The sequence below is a fragment of the Pseudoliparis swirei genome, chromosome 7 (assembly GCF_029220125.1).
Source record: "Pseudoliparis swirei isolate HS2019 ecotype Mariana Trench chromosome 7, NWPU_hadal_v1, whole genome shotgun sequence".
In the NCBI taxonomy this organism is placed as follows: domain Eukaryota; kingdom Metazoa; phylum Chordata; class Actinopteri; order Perciformes; family Liparidae; genus Pseudoliparis; species Pseudoliparis swirei.
The window spans coordinates 6718553-6739679 of record NC_079394.1 but is presented as its reverse complement, the minus strand read 5'-3'; the positions used below and the strand labels follow the sequence as shown (position 1 = coordinate 6739679).

At 40.6% G+C, this 21127-nt stretch overlaps 1 protein-coding gene across 1 annotated transcript; it reads right to left on the bottom strand.

The window, feature by feature from the left end:
* Nucleotides 1–9415: 9415 nt before the first annotated feature.
* Nucleotides 9416–20116, bottom strand: syn1 (synapsin I). The gene is made up of 14 exons (XM_056419834.1): nt 20054–20116; nt 19298–19781; nt 18347–18404; nt 17901–17992; nt 17572–17728; nt 17364–17453; nt 16790–16852; nt 16549–16691; nt 16377–16451; nt 16186–16288; nt 15959–16096; nt 14034–14103; nt 13443–13911; nt 9416–12382 (listed from the first exon to the last, which is right to left on the bottom strand). Exons 2-14 carry the CDS (start codon nt 19648–19650, stop codon nt 12247–12249), a joined length of 1947 nt encoding a protein of 648 aa, XP_056275809.1. The 5' UTR covers nt 19651–19781; nt 20054–20116; the 3' UTR covers nt 9416–12246.
* Between the last annotated feature and the right edge of the window lie 1011 nt (nt 20117–21127).

Sequence of the window (21127 nt, the reverse complement as noted above, 5' to 3'; positions counted from 1 at the left end):
ATGTTTAATTAGTCTGTCAACCAAGTCGTTTCAAACCTTTTGAAATAAGTGTAATGTTTTATTTTAAAGCATTTATAAAGCTGATTCAGTGAGGTTAATTTGTACAACAACAACCTGACCCCATGATACAGAAGCCTGAAATGATGGTAGTATTTAACAGATGTGGTAGATTATATCTCTTGAGATAATTTAGCAAATTTGAGAGGGCAGTTTTTATGTAATCATACCACAGAAAATGACGAGACATGCCCTTTAATTAGATTGGAGACACTGTATGCTAACATTGTATAATTGAACTAATGAACTACACATTATCGTATTATCTACTCTGCAGAATTGGATGTTGTTACTGCATAACTGTAGCAAATGATGGTTTACCTTTCAATCCTGTGATGTATAATCAAACACAGTACATATTAGACACATCAAAATGTAAAAAAAGAGTGGCTCATGTTTTTACAAATTTTTTTTACCGAGAATGCAACAAAGCCCCTCTGTTTCCCACAATTTGATTATTCACATCTTGTGAATGAATAATATGTGCTTAAACATCCAGAGTATTTTTTTGAAGGGCTTTGAATATTTTCTGGAACAAAATGATTCCATTTCAACAATGGATTTATGTGTGATATACACATGGGCTTCCTTGTTGGCACCCACCCACAAGCTAATGCTGAGTTACCATCTGTTTATCGTGATGAGAGAGGACTGACCACCCATCCCCCTGTCATGTCTCCACAACACACCTAAATATCTCGTCCTTTCACACATGACAACCGTGGCAAACCAACAATTTGTATTCGCTTTGTCTCGTTCCTTATATTTCTTTGTTTCAATGAAATATTATAAGATACCTGTGTGTATTTTGCTACTCTAGTTGTATGCAAGTGTTCTTTATTTCATTTCGAAACACTGTTTTTGATATGCATGATTGATGTGCATGATTAAAAAACATAGCTAATGAAAACCAGATCCCAGATAATTTGGCAAGATGGTACTTTTCTTTAGATGTATCATTCATTTTCTCCAATTTCATGACATCATAACAAATACTTTAGAAGTCATCTTATAGTGCCAGTGTTTTAGCTGCACAAGTAATTAAATACCTCAATTTGACTTTGAACTTTGAATCCAACAATTGGAGAACAATTTATAAAAGCTACTCAATTGTAGTTTATATTTTTTTTCAAAAGTCTGCTGTGCTTCAAAATGCAGGCTACCTTCTGTACTAATATCAGCTGTTATATCACTGTTGGGAATAATGGTCACGAATGCTATAGATCATTATAATATGAATACCATCTGCCACCTTGATGAGACTGAGACATTCTATTACACAGCATAATAAATATGCCCAATAGGGGGCATGATGTGAAGGCTGAACATTCAGTGAGAAGTGTATACCACAATCTATTTGTCCTCAAACAACAATAACTTTAATACATCAGTGGATTTAAATTTGCTAAATTCAGAGTATTTTCAGGACTGTGTATAGTATTTTCACAATATCCTGCAAAGCAGCTGTACAAGTTCCAATAGTAATGCAACAAAATGTCATAAGAGATTCATATAATAGTGTTAATAGAGCTAATTTAGTAGGTCTACGTCACTGTGACATCACTACTGACCACCCCCGACACACTTTAAAGTCCATGTGGAAATCAAGTGAAATGCTAATATGTTACTGATCTGGGACTGAAGATAAGACCAACAAAAAAAGCATATTTGTTTTAAATTAGAAGACAATAAAGGTACATTCCTTCCTCTACTCATCCTCGTCTTAGGAGCTTCTTGAATAAAGGGACTAGACTTTTCTGCACAATAAAGCCGCATTCCACATACTGTCTCCATGGCTACAGCACACAGCAAAGAAACCATCCAACACTGCTGGAGTTGCACACTCAGGGAACAATTTCAGTCAGGAAAAAATGGATTCCCATTCCCAATGAATTGCTTTAATATTCTCTGTGTGGGCAACATCCATCTGTGATCCACAAGTGCAACTTAATATTGACCTTATATCAAAGGATACACCAATACTATTGCTATAATAGTTTCCTTATAGAGCCAACAGCTGTGTTTTCCTGTGCCAGCTTGTATTTTTCTTGCACGAGGTAATTGTTCTACAGGCAGTTTAATAGTCATTGAGCTCATATTCAACTGTATTCTGCCAACAACGTTAATATTGTCCCACAATAACAAATGCGATGCAGATTCGCCTGAAACCTCCCCATGGGGCCACAGCGAGGCGCATTGAGCCCCCGCGTTACCAAATACTTGCTCTCACGCACTTCCACAGCCTTTTTATGTTGGTGCTGCGGCACGACCGGCCCTCCATCCTCTGAAACGGACCTAATGCCTTCGAGCCGCGAATGACATACTTTTCACATCATCAAAAAAGCAACGGGTTGAAACCAGGACAGAGAAAGGGGGGATGAGTTTGGCTAAGTTTGGAAAGGAGATCATGTCGCGAGTGAACCGGGGGCCTTACCGTCTCGCCATTGGGTAAATCGCCTGCGGTGAACATCGTGAAGCGGCAGCCTGTTCCCCGCGAGGTGCAGCTTCAGCCCCACTGCACCAGCCGCACGCCTCCCGGAGCCGAGCACTCGTCCTTCATGCTGCCTTACATGTTGTCTCCTTCACCCGGCGATGCTCTCGGAGTTGCTTATGGTCTGTGTGTGTGTGTGTGTGTGTGTGTGTGTGTGTGTGCGTGTGTGTGCGTGTGTGTGTGTGTGTGTGTGTGTGTGTGTGTGTGTGTGTGCGTGTGTGTGCGTGTGTGATGGAGGGGAAAGAGGAGGTGTGTCTGAGCCTACGCTTGTACGCGTGTCTCTGGAGGCGTGGTTGTGCGTGTTTTGATGGGAGGGAGGGAGGGAGGGAGGGAGGGAAGGAGGGAGGGAGGAGGGGTTGGGGGTGTTGGAAGAGGCTGGGGTGGGTGATCAGGCTGGGAACAGCAATGCAGTCTCTCCGTTCATCTCGGAACATGGAGCCCCGAGGACTAGTGCATGGGCATTTCCGGGACAGCTGCTGTGTGTTTGGTCCTCCTGCAATGTGAGGAGCTTGTAATCAACTTTCTTCATCACGAGGAAAAGCGATTCTGACATTTACATTTGTAGAATGTTTGCATACAGACTGTTGCCTGCAAAATGAGGCGTCTTCTACACTTCACTGGTTACTTCTGATCTTCCTCCCACACTGTTGCACATGCATTATACATGGCGATGAGAAAAATGTGTCCTGTGCCAGTATTATGTGGATTGTTTTCATGAACCATTATCCACCATTTATTTTCTTTCTATCTGTTTTACTCGACCAGCACCAAAACCAGATTGTACATATGTTTTATTAGCACTGAAAATTTTGTTTTGTACTCTCTGGTAATCAAATATTCCTTGACACAACAGGATTTTTGATACAACACTTCATCAATTGTTGTTTGCAATCTTGCAGGATTCAAAAGCATTGTGCCTTCCTTAGCTCTCTCTGTGCCACACACATCTGCCCCGGAGTCTCCCCTCGCCACAGCCTTGTGCATTGTCTGAATTGATGATGGAGACAGCTGGCTGTGAGCCCCAACCGGGAGCATGTTGCTGGAAAACTGCTTATTGAAGCAATCTCACAGAAGATACAAATCACTACAGACAAACGGTGCTGATAGGGCTGAAGATTGCAATGCTGTTTAGCATTTAAATGGCTCATTTTGTTACAGAAAATGCATATTTACACTGCTTGCACATAGATAATCACCAGGTTTCTATCTATACTTTTCCTGCATGCATCTTGGTTACAAAACACCATGGCTAACCGAGACTCCATCTGTGCATACCACGTGTATGAGATGTGATTCAGAATGACAGAACAGTGGATCTCACATTGTGTGGCATCCAACGTCCCTGAGAGTGGGATCTATCTGAGCACGTGTGACTCACCCTCTCAAACACAGTGCATTGGCATCAGTTTGTGTCAGCTGTTGGTTAGCAGGCATAAGTGTCTGTCAGCTGGCTGCTAGCAGGTGTCTTAGGCACCTTGTAGGCTCTGTGGAGAGGAAATCAATGGCCCTCTGTTGATTAGAGGCCCCTCTGACAGGGATCAATCAGCCTGATACCACCACAAAGCAACGACATTAAAGCAGAACCCTGCTTCACTCCGGATCCACTGCTCCAACAAGCTTGCATGCTGCTCTGACGTATCAGCCATAATGAGCCATAAGGAGGAATCTGGACATTCTGCTTTGTTGTCGTGTTCCCATTAAAGGGAATTGCATAAGAAATGCAGGGATGCACATCCAGCTAAACCCCACTGCTTACAAAGGCCAGCCCATAATAGCTATTGTGACAGGCTAACACAAAGCAACTCTCAACATGGCTTATTGTCGACTGTAATGACATGTCAGAGGAAACAAGGAAAACATATTAAACAGAAATGTAAAGGCAAACACAATTTACCTGGACTGTTTCACAAGGAATCCCCAGGGGAGCTATAGGAACGTTGTCCGCGGTCCCTGCAGTGGTTAATATTTCACATAACCAGCATATGACCTCTTGGATATGTCAGAATGAGGGCGGTTCCTTCAGATCTTCCAGGACATTTACATGACTGTATAAAATATGTAGATACTCTGATGCAGTGGCCTCAGAGATCAGTGAAATGCAGCAGCTGTGAATTTGAAGACTCTGGGGAGATGCACCCAGTCTTCCCTTAATCCCGAATGAACCCAGATTAAATTCTCAACAAATTAATCCACTCAATCCTCTCTTCCCAACTTTCTTTCCTCGACACGATTTACAGTTGTGGCAGTCCATATACAGCACATGCCACTCAGACCACGTGTTTCTTTGAGGATTTAGAAGCAGCACAAGGAAGTATTTAGATGCTCTCTTGGCACAATCGGAAACGTTGACCAAACGAGATACTCTTGAGACTTGAAGAATAGAATTGAATAACAATGTCATTTCTCATTCTTAATTAGCGACTTATGTTTACTTTGGCCGGACACAAAAAGAACATTCAAATCCACTGCAAGTAGCACAAATAAACAAATTCATGGACAAGCCAAACCATTTGGGAGAGGTATCCATGGTAACCCACACTGAGTAGGAGCAAAAGAGACTGAATTGAAGTAATGTGCTATGATGGGAGTCTTTCATGGAGACCGTAAAAATGTACGTCACACGGATGAAGAGAGGTAAACGCCGCTTGTAAACCTTCATCAATCCGCACCGCAGGAGGGATTGAGCAGTGCAGGTTCACAGCGATGCACGTTCGGTGGAAACATACAGTGTCAATATCTCGGCTGGCCCAAATTATCTCAAGCAGAGATTGACAATTTAAAGTTAGCATAAGGTATAACATAAGGAGGCCCCCTGTGGCTGCCTCATGGTAAAAATAACACAGGAAGGAAGACCGGTGTGGGCAGATCCTCCTCTCAGTACATGTAGGTCAAAGTAAGAATAGTGTAGATATTAATCACAGCTGCACAGAGCAAACACAAACTCCTCTGTCCTGGTCTCCGGAGTCACAGTAAGACATCCCATAGTGAGATTTAATTAAATCTTTACGACAAACTTATCTCATCCTTCATCATCTGCTCTTTGGCGAAGGATTCACTCAGTCATGTGTGCACGTTTATTAAAGGGGAAACACATTTAGACTGAAGGGACGGGCTTCTCAGTGGGTGCAGTTTCTTTCCAAGGCCTCCTGATGGTGTGAATTATGTGCATGTGCATTGTCATTACGCTATTGTTATGTAACAACATGGCAACAGAATACAGTTATATTACATTAAGAGAGTTTCATCAGATTTGTCAAACCACGATTGAGATCAGCAGGAGGTTTTATAATGGAGGGCTGTCATTAAGGTCCCGCTATTCAAGACTGGACAGACAACAGGTCTTTTGTGCCTTGGTTAGGAAGAATCAATGAGGTCCTTCTAAATATGGATATCTCTCGCTCTCCATCCCACAGCAGAACAATGCAAAGTAGTACTGACTTGCACTAGTTGTGAAAGGGTGCGGGGCGGGCCATGTATAACAGCTGTAACAGCCACTGTTTCCCATTCAACGACGACCATCTGATTTCTGAATAAAACAACTGAATTGTGGACTGACTTTGGCTTTTCTTTTTCCTCCATAGAAGAGTGACTCAGTTCAAATGAATGAGTCCAATGTGACATGACCCCAGAGTAGGGATGGGCATCGAGAACCGGTTCTGTTTTAGAACCGGTTCCCAGTGAACCGATTGTTTGGGATCGTTAGCCAAATTCTTTAACGGTTCTGCTAACGGTCCTCTGTGGCGTTGCGCATGCGCGAACTTTTTTAGTTTCTTCAGACTGCAGCAAACATGGCAACGAGGCAGAAGCGCTCTAAAGTTTGGCTCTATTTCACACGACAAAATGACAACTACGCCACTTGTAACGTGTGTCAAAAATCTATTTCGTCGAAGGAGGAAATACAACTAATATGAATAAGCATTTGAACACAGCGTGGAATTAAATGACAGGAATGTCATGTGTTCGATGCAGCAGCTCAGCTAACGCCGGCGCTTCATCTCTTTCTGTCCAAGGTAAACTCCTCCAAAGTGATCACAACCACTCACTGTGTGAAGCCATTTGCCTTTATTGTGTGTAGTCGATCAAGTTATCTTCTGTCCCGTCGTTTGAAGCACACATTTGAGCTCCGGCATTGGTCTCCCATTATCGATCACTTCACGTTTGGATTTAAAGTCCAGTTTTGAGAAATGTTTGATCGTAACGGTATTAATTATTGGAGGGCGTGTGTTATCAGCAAACGTTCGCGTTGTCGTGTTAACCCATTATTAAACTGAGCATATCGATTTTTAATCCATTATTAAATTGAATCTTCCATTGTCACCCTACATTGAGGCAGAGGTCGTATGTCAGCTCAGCAAATTCAGCGATTTTGTTAGTGCCATTTGTTTCATTGTGTAAACCAGCTTTCACTCTATAAATAATCTCCATTGCCATCCAATTTAGCTGATGAGGTTCAGAGTCAGACCGGTTCAGAGGCTGGTAGTTTGTCTGGGTCACAGGCTACAGCACGTCTTGTACACCTCCTCATATCTTTGTGTTCAGGCATCCTCTAGCCCATCTGAGAGAGTGTTCTCCACGGCTGGAGACACAATAAGTCCTGAGAGATCGCGTATCCTCCCGGAGAAAGCAGACATGCTTATTTTGATGATCCATACAATTGATGGTGCACCACTGTAATTTCTAGGAACATGTTTAAATTAAACAGAATACATTTTATTTAAGTTATGTAAGTTTTATTTTAAGTTCAAGAGTAATATGCTTATTTAAAAAGTAAATGTGTATGTATACATACTGTGTGTGTGCAGCATTATATAAAAGAAAATTAATGTGAATAAACCCGTTTGTGCTCTTTTTTTCACCCCTTGCCCAAAAGAATCGATAAGAAATCGTTAAAATCTTATCAATTCTCATCCCTTGGAATCTTTCCCATTCAAATCCTGCTTAGTTTGCGCATTCTATCAAATTACATGTGCAAATCGGTTTTGACGCTTAAAGTATATAATTACGCATTCCGGTTGCCATTTGCATCCATCCAGATGCACCTGATGTGCTCGCAGCTTTCTCCAGGCCATTTAAATGGGTCAGCTCTGGAAATATCCTGGCTCAGAGAAGAAGTCGTGAGCGCCCCTCCCGTAACAGAGCAAGACTATTGCTGGTAGTACGCTTGAAGCCTTTGTTTGTGACCTGCAAAGTCATAGAAGTTGTTTTAGAATGATTACGCAACACCTCAAGTGCATGACTGTAGTGGGAGGAAATCACAATTTCTGTTGTTTTCTTTGTGAATGGATGGTATAGTTTGCCAGCCGGCTGTCCTCTTATACCAAAGTACTCCTTTGCGAATGTAGGATCCAAATGTAAAGGGTTTTGGGTAAATGATGTAAAAAAAGTAGAATGTAACCATCATCCAGAACATGTTCAACATGAAGTTGTGTCTGTCGAGACAAGAAGTGCAGGTGTGCCGACAGCTTTAAAAACCACACTGACCTTTCGTGAGCGAGCTGCCATATTACATCATGCTCGCAAAATTGGATTTTGCACTCCAGACACTTTTGTCTGCAATGAAAACCTCAAGGGAATAAGAAATTGATCCATTTGGTGATTAAAATTGAGCTTTCTTTCTCACTGCATAAAACCAGCCACACCAAATATTTAGACACGGCAAGTCACTTTAAAGTTGGATAAAGGAAAGTCAAATATATTAATTCTGATGTATTTGGTTCAGCTGTAGATGAGTAATACTATTGGCCTCTCTCAGCTGCAGCTGCTGCATTCAGAAATGCAGCCCTACTTAAAGTGCAAATGATATTGTAACATTATAAATTATTTTTTACTCTAACAGTATGAATCAGACCACTATCCGAATAAGAAAAGGTAGGTTAACTACGAGGAGCAGTATTCAGGGAGTCATTTGTTCATATGTGCCAGTGATTAGTTTAGTTTATTAGGAGTATGCACACATTGGTAATTGTGTTTTCTGTGTGATTATGACTCAAAATCATGTGATTAAAATGCATGTTTTAGAAGACACAATGAAAACAAGACCTCTGTGTCTTTTATAGAAGACAATAGTCAATAAAAACCACGTCTCTGTGATGTTACCAACATAATAATGGTTTGTTCTCTGAATAGTGAAATACAATCATCTCACTTCTAAAAATAAAATATGAATCCTAACTGGAGCACGAAAATGTATTTGACCTTGTTGTTTGAGAGAGATGCTCTTCCAGTTTGATTGCTCCTGTTCCTCTAAAATATGATTTTACATATTGCAAGTTGCTTTGTTAAAAACATTTTTTTCAAATGAATGTAATGAATTGTTCTGATCAAACAGACATAAAAGGGTTATTACGCTACTGTAAAATGAATTACATAACCTGTTTAATCTGGGCAAGATTGAAGGCTGTGGTAGTCAGATTGCAGGCCAGCACCACCTTGTGGTCACAATAGTATGACTCCTATTACAATAACTGCAAAACACTGCAAAACATGTGATCAGTCTACAGTTTTGGAGATCCATTTAAAGCATGTTATATTGTCATTTTCAGCTCCTTCCTGACCACGAATGTTAGATTTTTCACAATACTTGCATACTACTCGTACACAATACAATACAAAACACAAGCAGATCAAGCACAACTCCTACCTGGATGGTACGAGCAATTTCAAAGCGAAAATTATATTGATCTATATTGATCTAGTTATTGATCTAGTTGTCATGCCAGGTCATAAAGTTTTATTTTCAGAATTTTTTGTTATAGGGGGCTTTACAATCTGTACAACCTACAACCCTCTGGTGTTTAATGTACAGACATAACTAAATGAAACTTGTTATTGTTTCATATTCAGTTAATGACAAATAAAAGGCTCATAGTTGGTCATAGACTTTATTAGAGATGTGCATGTTTTAATAACATATAAATGTTCACATAATATAACTACATTGCATATAACATCAAATATTACTTTTTTTTATACATTAAATTCAATTCCACCATGATTAACATTATGTAATATCTAATTTAATCTAAAAAACGTTTTGATTCTTGCACTTACATTTATGATGTACATTTTAAAATATGGCAGGCATTAACTGACAATCAGTTTAACTCAAATGTGTAAAGATGTAATCTTTTTACAATGATAATACAACACATATAAAAAACAATAAAACCATTCACAAATAAATCAATGTACATTCACAGTCAGATACATCCACCAAAAATAATGTAAACTTTTAAAAAGAATGTAAATATCCAAAACATAAATACATAAAATGTCTTCTTTTCATTATTGTCATAGCTCATCCTGTCAGTCTCGGGAGGCGCCATGACAAATGGTACATCCTATAATGGCCAACAGGCCTCTGAGCAACAGTATGACATTTTTCAAAGTTAACCATCCATGCTAATTCTGATGGCTCATTTTCATAAATGACGCACTCAATGGAACAATTACACAAAACTGCTCTTTCTGATTATCTTGGCATTGGACTGTACCACAATACATCAGACAGCAATGCACTGACACTGAGTCCCTGTAAAGTTTTAAAATGAAGCTCTGAACCACTAATGCATAAACGTACAAGCCCCAGATAGTCCTGCCTCATAGAAAAATAGTTGAAATAAAAACAGAATAAAGAAACTGAAACTATGAGACGCACATAATATCAACAAGCACAAATAGCAGCAGGGGATACAGGGGACAATCTGCCCCCAAACAGACCTCTGTACAACACATCTATTTGGTTCCACCAGTTACAGAACGACATTCACACGTGTATGCACCATTGAGCACAAGGGGTCACTGTGGCGACACAAAACACAGGCAGCAGGAAGAAGAAGAAGAAGAAGAATCTGCAGGGGGAACCAGGGCTTCTTTATACTTTTGGCTATTGGGTCTTCTCTAAAAAGCATGATATTGCCATACTACGTTGACATTCAAATGGAAAGCACTCCTTCTGGAAGACATTTTAGTGCCTGGTCAAAGAAAAAGTTAACATTGCTATACTCAATAAAACCTGACTCAATCCACTAATTTACTGTAAATCCAAAACTAGATTATAGTCAGAAGCTTTTTTCAATGCTTTGCATTGGAGTCGAGGGAATATGAAATTAAACTTTCTGCATATAATCAAATTGTTCACTAACTGTACCTGCACTGTTGCAAGCCCTGCCTGCATGTGCTGTATCATTCTGTGCCACACCTGTCACACACACAGCAGCACCCCAGGGTGGGCACACCGAGTTGTTGCTTTGTCAAGTGGCAGACGAATAAACCTGAAAATAAAGTCTTCATACATCAGTCAGTGTCACTGTATTCATGTATAATTTTGCAGTATTCTTCGTGTGAAAATGCATCGTAAATAATAGAAAGATTCTACTTCATTAAAATGCATGCTTTTCCTTCATTATTAGAAAACAAGGACAATACAACTGCAATGGAAGACCCTCACCCACATAGTGTCACAATCAATTGGAAAACCCTGAGCCAACTCCATTTGATCTGACGCTCTTGTCTGTGTAAGGCATGCTTTTAAGGGGGAGCGCTTTGGGGCTTTTGTTCTTGTGCGACAAAAAACGTGAACCAAAGTGGCAGCAACATCATTCTCACGACACCTACACGGTTACTGTACGAACTAATTCAACTACATGTGACGACACAGTTACAAGCGCCAATGTCAGGGGTTGGAAAATGCGGCCATTGCCTCCTGTTGACATGCAGCTAGGACATCACCATGAGCAGTCAACAGCTCGAACAGATCTAGCGTTAACTCTGGACATACTATGTGTGCAGCTGTGCTGTGTTAGGGACTGTACAAAAAATATGTTTGATGTATCAGGAAAGGGTATTGTCATTTTTACTCAGGAGAGTGTAGTCTTACTTTTTTGGGATAGCAGGGAAGGGTCTTTTATGTTGTTCTATCTTACCCCATATTTCTACACTAGGTCATATTGTATGTTGTTTGTGTGAGATGAATTATACAAAAATAGATAAAATAGTTCATAAATAGTCAATTAAAAAGATGGCTTTCATGTGTGCTATAGAGGTGTATTTTTCCATGTGCAGAGGATATAATAATAATACGTGTTAGCAAGTTCTATGTTTAAAAATAGAAATAGAACAGCTGTATTTTCACTATTTTGCTATGTTTGGAATAAATATATAAATTTAACAATATTGAAAAACCCTGTGGAGGGCCTTGCCTTTTTATAAAATAAAATATTAGATTTAACACTCCTCCAGTCTTTTTTTGTACAGTCCCTTTATTCATTCAGTTGGTGGGCTAACCAACCAAAATGCAACATAAAGATCATAATGACTTCATGGCACCTACAAACAAGTGGGAGCAGTATTTTGTTGTTTAGTTTCTCATCGTTGTGTATGTGAGCCCATGCATATACAGGCTTTGTTCTGTGATTTGTTTGCGGAACACAATTAGTGGATGACTTAATAAGCTTGAGGCGAGGCAAGGAATGTTTCAGATATCGGTGCCTAAATTAACTGTGTATTCTACTTTTTGTTCATTTTAAAAGGTGTTAACTATTTAGGCAGTGGGTGTCAAGTGTGTACATTTTCACATCATGGTCATCAATGCACGGAAATTGGATCGTGTTGGTCCTTGTTCGCTGGGAGAATCTGCCCTTCAGTTTGCCTGTCCATCTGTCTGTCAATAGGAGGAGAGGAGGGGGGCTTCTGACATCTCAGTCTGAGAAGAGACTGGCAAAAGATTTGCGTAGATTGCGTATGGTTTCAGCCTTCACCTCATCCTGGCTAAGGCTGGCTCGTGGCGCTGGGGTTTCTGGAATGTTGAAGGTATTGGTAAGAGACTGGGACTTGCTATAAAGAGAGGAAAACGGCAATAGAGAGGAGGAAGAGGCTATTAAAGTCATGCAGCAAACCAATGAAATGAAAAGTCATGGACCATGGCAAGAGAGAGAGAGAGAGAGAGAGGCAGGAGAAAAGAGGCTCAGTAAAAAAGTATAAAAGCTTTTTATATGGCCATGCACCTTATCATGTATCATCAAAGCATTACAGTAGCTTTGATATGAGATAGTGAATGACGGCTTTTCTGGATGCAAAGAGATGATGACAAGTGTTCTACGTCTCTATTTCAAGAGAGCATAATATAATATATTATAACCCTAAATCAGGATCATGTGAGTCCACAGCTTGAGAATGTATTTGACCACAAAGATAGAAGCAATAATACAGATTTTCTTTCACAGCAAAAACCTTTCTAAAGCAAATACAGCTGAAATGTAAATGTACTTGTTCAGCTTTACATTTTTAGATATCGTAATGGTTCAGATTCCTCAGAGTTATCAGTGTTGTCTCAAATTATATGTTGTGACTTAAATCGGGGGGGAAAAAATCAATTAATTTCTTTCCAGGATATGTCAATAATAACTCAGATTTAAAGTTATAAAAATAAAAATAGCAACATTTATATTTCTTTGATAAATTAATGTAATAAATTAAACTAAACATTAAACAAAAAAGTTTTAAATAACAACTTTTAAAAGTTGAACTATAAGTACTTTAAAAATATGTATTTACTTGTTTCTATCCATTCCTGATAGAAAGCGAAAACTGATTCAAAATGTTGAACATGTGTTAACCTGTGTCCTAGAATATGGAATGTGACCAATGCAAGCCAGCTTCAACTTGTTGTTGTTTTAATGTATGACGATCTGAAATGTTGTGTTTGGTGAGACTGCTGCTGAAAGACTGAAAAGTGTAAGAATAATTAAATCATGCACATTCAAGAGGAATTTTTGTGAAACAAAGTGCATGAATAGATTTCCCAGGTCGCATGCATATCCAAATGCAGGCAAAAAAAATAGGAACAAATTTGAGGAAACTGATCCACAATCATTTATCATACACACTTACTTACTTTAGTTGTGGAGAACCGCTCATAGCCGGGTTGTCCTGACTGGGCTTGTTTGGGGGCTGAGGCTTTTGCTGCAGTGGGGGTCGTCCTCCTAGACCCCCTTGGCCTTGAGTAGCAGGTCGGGGCTGCTGGGTGGTGGGTCCTCCAGGGCGACCTGGCTGTCCGGGAGCCCTCTGTTGCTGCGCTGACCCCAATGACTGCTGTCTAGGAGGCTGTGCGGGCCTCTGTTGAGGTTTCTGCTGCAGGGGGACAGACTGTTGCCTCTGAGCTTGAGGTGAACCTCCCTGGCTTCGCTGAGGAGAGCCCTGACCAGAAGGAGTTCTCTGGCCCTGAGGGGATCCCTGACCTGGTGGCCGTGGCTGAGCACTGGGGTCACCGGTTGCTGGGTTCGCAGCAGATTGCTGGGCCTGTGCAGGAGGTTGCCCTTGAGGCTGTGGGCGCTGCTGAGATGGGGGACTTTGCTGAGGACCACCTACAGGAGATAAACAAATCAGCAATCTAATGCAGATACTTTCCTACTACGCTTACCTAGACTTAATAAAGACAACAACAAAAATACAAATAAATTGTATCATTTAACTTCAAAGTTCTTACCCTGAGGTGAGGGGCGCTGTTGAGCCTGTGGTACTTTGGGCTGGGAGACAGGCTGAGGAGAAACTGCTTTCTACAAAACATACAGGGTTTAAAATGGCAGAGAGTAAATGTTTAGCATTCAAGAAAGGAAAGAACAATAGCTAAAGATGGAAAAGATTGTTAAAAGTCAAACTATTAGTGCTTGGCCCATTCATTTTCATTGTGGCATGAAAAGGTGGTGGGGAGGTGAGGTGACAACAGGGGGTTTTTTTTTTTTTTGTTTTGTTGTCACCATCCAAGTTTTTGAAAAAACAGAACCACAGATGAACATTTGTTCCAGTCATTTTATTGTTCTGATAATAATAATAATAAAAAATAATAAACATAAAAAACCGTCTCCCTCAGCCCTCAGCTCAGCCCTATATAAATATACATAATCATTATATATAATATATTTATAGTCATTCATGATTTTTTTTTTTTTTTTTGCAGTTTTTTTTTGCCTGAACAGTCCCTCATGGACTTCTCTCGAATCTGTTTCTGTCTCTACTATTATATATTATTATATATTACATATTACATATACATCATACCCACCATATGCCATAAATGAATTCAATACACCATACAAACAATATGGTACCATAATTACGAGTATGGTATATTTATCTATAATAGTAATAAAATAATATAAATGTATGGTTCACTTTTTACTTTTTCAACTTAACAAATGTCAGTAATATTTAATATTAGCCATAATACAGCCGAACTACAATGAAACTACATGGCACATTATACACTATTCATAGCACTGATTATACACTATAGTCCTGACAGATGATACAGATGAGCAGATGCAGAGATAACTGACACACTGCTTTATTACAGACTGAAACATTTCACTTCTGGCATCTTTTTATTTAAAAGCTGCTCTGTCTCTCGCGCTGTTCTTCTCGCAGCAGCTGCTGCAGAGCACGGTGTGCAGACAGCTCGACACGGACAGCGCGTGCGCTTCTGATCTCTCTTATACTAAAATCGATATAAAAAACATCGTGTTTAACGTGTGTTTAACGTGCGGGCACTTTGTTAGCATAGCATCGCGTGCAGCGTGAGCGGAGTAGATGGAGCGGGCTAACATTCCCCAAACTGAACGAACCCCTGAACGCTGATCTGAACTGCGATTGCACGGACGCGACACGCCCCATCAAAGATGTTTTATTGCGCAACACACTTCACTTTTTTTTTTCGTCTGCAATCTCTCAACGGCAGCGGGCCAGGTGACCACCAAAAAAAAAACTCTCTCTCGATTCACGTGGATGACCTATTTTGAGTTCAAAAAGGTGAATTTCACCGAAAGGTGACAAGTTTGCATGTATGATTGTGTCTCTTGATTAGGCACACCGGTGACGTACATCTCCGCTTTATGCCAATAACACTCAATTATTTGTACCATCTGCCATCTATCCTGGCAACAATTAGACAACTATTTCACGCATTACCGTCAGAGTAATTTTGCTTAAATAATATTACTGCTTCTATCCTTTGAATCTATAATAATGCTTTATTCCTCAAACGGAATTCTTCAATTGTTGTAACATGTCAATGATCTTCACTGATCTTCACTATGCTGTCTTTTACATGGTTCCACCAATTACCTTGAGTTAGGTCAAGCTACACCTCCACACTTAAAGGTCTTTGCTTTGATATGTAAAGGCTTGCATGGCTCGGCACCACATAATCATGGACATGAATGTGTTTCACTATGTATTTACTCATCATCTGTTTCTCAAAGTCATAGTCTGTATGTATAAGCAGTACATATGTTATCTAATATGTTTCTGATGTTCTTAGAAACCTTGTGTGAAACTGCGCATGTGAAATAAAAACAGTCCTGACTGACAGTATATTACGAACAAAAGTGTGTAAAATAAAGACTTGTAAAATACCTGTACAGGCTGTCCTGCTGCGGAAGAGCTCAAAGTGCGTGGAACCGCCTGGTTCATCTTAGAAATAACCAGCTCTGCAATCTGAACACGATCCTCGTCCTGCTGGTCTCCAATCAGTGGCATCGAACAGTCATCAACCTAAAATTCCACATATGATGGATTAAATATCTCTCTCTTATTCTCAGAGACAAATATTCCATTGATATGGTTATGCTGCCTTTTAGTACCTCTATAATGTAGTCCTTGCCATCTTTACCATGTAGAGCCTCCACAGCACAGATATCCAACCCTCCAAAGATATCAGCACAAGAGTCCACCCACAGTCTGTACCTGTAATAACATTAAACAGATCTATAATAGTGCACTGAGACATTATAGGACTCACAATCTCATCTCCTCTGCATTTATGAGCTCTTACTTATCTGACATGGCCACCTGTTCCAGCATAGATGAGCCAGTGTTGGTTTTCCAGTTGCCAGAAATTGATGTTCTCCTGTTTATTAGAATGTTTTTATTTTTATTATTTAGCAGTTTAACCACTTTCTTTTGATATAATAATGTACCGGTGTGTTGGCTCTTCTGAAACTCACATGTAAGCTTTGTAATTGTTGCCGATCTTCTGGATGCGGACGTCATACTTTGCATCAATGAAGGGCTCGGATGTGGCATAAGTCTTGGTCAGTGCCACAACACTGGCAATATCTTGAAAATCATATTGATTGTCCACTTTCACCTTGAGTACCAAAGGTCAAAACATAAATATACTGGCATATATCGGTCCAATAAATAGTGTGCTCATATTGAATTGAGTAAACACTTGAGCAGTACTACCTTTCCCATTCCAGAGTGAGCATGGCCCATCTTTACCACGACGGGAAAGCGGGGACAGGTAATCTGAAACAAGAGAATTATCACACACATGTAATATGAATCGTCTTAATCAAAGCTTTCTATTCACTAAAATACAATTTGTTATGCATTTCTGTCAAACGGAAGTGACACACAGCACCCCTCCTCTTTTTCTGCAGGAGATTCTGATTCATATTGACAGCCAGAACTGTCCACCTGTGACTGCAGGGGTGGAGATGACTGCGCTGCAGCAACAGACTCTGACAGAACTGTAGTGTCACTGACTGCACAGACGAATAATGAAAAATGAAAAACTCAACTTCTACAAGTAACGGGGGGAAAAAACACTCCACAGAACATTTTATTGGTATAAGCAGCTACTCAAGATTGAATCTTAATAGGGAATTTAATTACCCTCCTAAAATGTGAAATGTGCTGTGCAGAGGGACACTCAGTTAGTGTGTGAGTGTGTGTGTGTCTCCTTAAGGCTTCAGCATTCAGACAAACCCATCAGTGGGGAGGCGAGAGAGAGGAGAGCAGATGGCAAAGAACTCACCATTTCCTTGTGGTTTGGGTAGTAAACCTGCTCGATGAGAGGAAACTCATCTGAGCCCAGTTGCTTGAAGAGTCGAGTCATCTGAGCAAACTAAAATGGACACAAATGTTCAGGAGAGAGCTTTTGTATTCCAAAATGTACGTTTTATATCTGTATGCAGATAGAATTGTGTTACATGGTTTCAAATTAATTGATAAAGAATACTTGCCACCCATGGTTTGTCACAGAAATTGTAGACAGAGTGCAAAGAGTTAACACTTGGCAGTCCAGCATACTGCAGTCCGATCACTATGCTCCGGTGGTCTCCATTCTTGTCCATGCTGAAGGCATGCTGTCTGATCAGCACAAAGTCTGGCTTCAAGGATCTGGGAGACAGGACATTAGCAACATATTAAACTGCATTGCAAGAATAACTGATCGGTCATGTGGCACTTCCATTCATGGTCGAGTGGAATTGCAGCAGATTTCAACATAACCTCAGATTTGTAGAAGCACTTACAAACTTTCTTCACTAGAAATATGTTGCAGGGTACTTACTTAGTAACCTTATGCCCATTCCTGATTGCCTCAATGTCCACATTGTAAGTGCCTGTGGAATTCACCACCAGGCTGATTTCAGAGAAGTCTGCCTAAAAAAGAAGAAGTTTAAATCACGATCACAGCAGCAGGACATTGGCATATCACCTATTCCACAAGAGTTGTGTTGAATAGGGTGCTATTATAAGATGGCGGACTTCATCTGTCGTGTGTGCTACCTGTTAAGAAGCCACAGGGGGGAAATGGAAATGCCCAGAATATGATCAAAGGGAAGCCAGATTATGCACAATATGGGCAGGGTTATGTAATATCCCTCCAACAGAAGTTCACAGTTTAGTCATAAGACTAAAGTTGGTTTATTTTAACTAGTCCAGTTATTTTATAAGTTCCAAAGAAGTAAAGATTGACATTAACACAGAATACGGAAATAGTTGCCAAAAACCTACCTGTTCCACCTTGATGTCAAATTCATTATGGACCTTTCTTCCTCTGAAGACCTTCACCCTGCAGGTGAAATTAAGATTTGAGTCCAATTGCTGTGTGTATTCACACACAAAAGATTCATTTCGCTCATTTCGCTACACCTGACATTGTTTACAACATTTGCAGAACATTTCAGAACTGACGAAGGAAAGAGATATGTCAAATACATGAATAAAGCTGAGTTCAATCGAGCAACATTTTATTTCTCCACAAATAAAGTAATATGTTAGTGGCACTATATGCGGATATGACTGTAACTGCTTCCATTTCATCAGGACTATGCCCGAAAGGTAAAGCTCAAATAAGATGCTTATGTAACATTATTTAACTACCTGATGCACAAAGATATATGAATTGGACATAAATCCACCCTATGAAGTATTAATATCAACATATCTTGCATGAGTGTGAGAACCCCAGGGCCTCTGTACTGTGGGATGGGAGGGTTTTGATTTGAAGATGCACAGATATGCAGTTTATTATCACCTAGGGTGTCAGTTTGGGACGAGAGTGCAGTGTTTTATCACCTTGGTTGTGTGCTCAGAGCTCCAAGAAGCATGCATAATGCACACTGGTGATGAGCCTTGACTAACCTGATGCATGCATTTGTCTTGTGCTCTTCCATCCACTCCACTTGAACGTATACCTGCATCATCATTGTGGCATTAGCCCAAAGCCAATGCATTGGCAGAATGCAATACTTCTACACGAGCAACAGCTGCTCTTCAATTGAAAATGGCTCCTCTGCCTTCAGTCTGTTCCCGTTTGCCATGGCATTGGTACACAGACACATCTACACGATGTCTCAGGTCTGAGCAAAGCCCACGGCTGTTACACGTGATATATCTCACAGCACCGCACACATGTAGGTATCGACGACGAGGCACCGTGCAGGCAATGCGCGCTGCTCTTACCAGTCGGTCTGCTGGTCATCGATAACCAGGAGCATCTTGGCACTGCTGGAGACTCCTGCCCTGTCCGCTGCCTCAGATAAGGTGGCAGCCGCAGCAGCTGTGGTCTGTTTAACAGCATTTGATATGGATGAGAAGAAGCCACCACCTCCACCAGGCTGCTGCTGCTGCTGCGGCTGAGGCTGAGGCTGCGGCTGCTCCTGCGGCTGGCTGAGGGACTGCCGCCTCTCCGCCGGGCCGGGCGACACTGCGGGGCTTTGCTGCGGCTGGTCGGGGCGTTGGAGATCGGTCATGTAGCCATTGGGCAGGTTGGACATGAAATTGCTGTCCGAGAGTCGTCGACGCAGGTAGTTCATGATGGAGACGCTCTAGAGGAGAGATGTGCCCAAATAGCCCCAAACTGGATGCGACTTGCAGCCTGGTGTTCAGCAACTAGACGGAATGACTCGGCTGCTTTCCGTTTTAGAGGGGCGGGGATCAATGCTGCCTAAAGAGAAACAAGTCTCGTGTTATTAATTGGGTGCGGATTTCTTTACATCTACAGTAGTAAGGAATCGTGACTGTAAAGCTTGAGGAATTGGCTACGGTAAAACAATCACACAGCATATTGATAATAGCTCATACAATAAGGGTCCATGCGATTGACTCAACCGAAAAAAATAATATTCACATTTACATCAAATGGATTGTGTAAATAAACCCCACCTATCAGAGCAACCACTACAGCATTGTCACAACTATCGGCACGATGAATCCTACCTGGGAGTGTATGCAACCTGATCCACCCCAAGGATGAAGTGATGATGCCTAATTATTATGATCTCTAGCTATAGGTTACTCTCATGTCCTCTGTGCAGTCGGGAACGCGGTGCATCGGGCTGGAACCAGTGAAATGAAAGCTTCAGTTCTTCCAGCATCACCGCCGTGCTCCCTTACCCTCATGCACTAGTTTTTTCCCGTATGCCCTGCGTCACTCCCAGTCATCCTGAAGGAAAGTGGCCCGCAAGGCTGCGTGCGAGTAAAGTTAGGCAATGTGCAAAACACGACTTCCTGGTGGCTTTCAAATTAAACCCACGTTAACGGGATGTTAGGTTTTATAATTTTTTACTTAATAGGTTTTACACCGCCTTGCGTGAATTATATGACAATACTATATATCTTGACATCCTAATTGAAAGGTAACACATTGTTGATTTTGACACATTTAAAAAAAATCACAAATAGATAATTTCTCTTTTGTGAATCAAAGGGCCTTTTTTATTCAACCATATGATTCTGTAACTTAATAATGTTCTCTCAGAAACATTGCCAGCGGTTCACTAGCTTTTAGTAAGTGGCAAATCAACGTAGTGCGGAATTGTTGACAGGAAATCCATATGTGTTTAATACCTGTTTAAATCATGTCGGTAAACCAACATTTATTGGTTCAGCTTCGATGTGTTGCCTTTGTATGTTTTATGTCATCGTAAACTAAATATTTTGTGGCATATGGCGTGTAAAACAAGCACAAAGAATTTGTTTTGATTAATTGGTTGATTATTTAAATGAATATAATCAATTAATTCATTTAAGTGAAAAAAGGTTTGCAGTTGCAGCCATCAAAGCTGAAATCACTCAAATGGCTTGCCAATGTTAAAATATATTAAGCTATTCAACAGAATATTATTTCACTTCCTGCGTTGTTCAGCCTGTGATTGTTTGACTTGACGCATATGATGGGATATGATGGTGGTGCTGATGATAGTGTAAGGGGCGTCGCTCTGTCAGACATGAGCTCGCTGTGACTCCACAGGGTGCAGATGAGTGTTGATGTGATATTGCATCCTGTTGTGT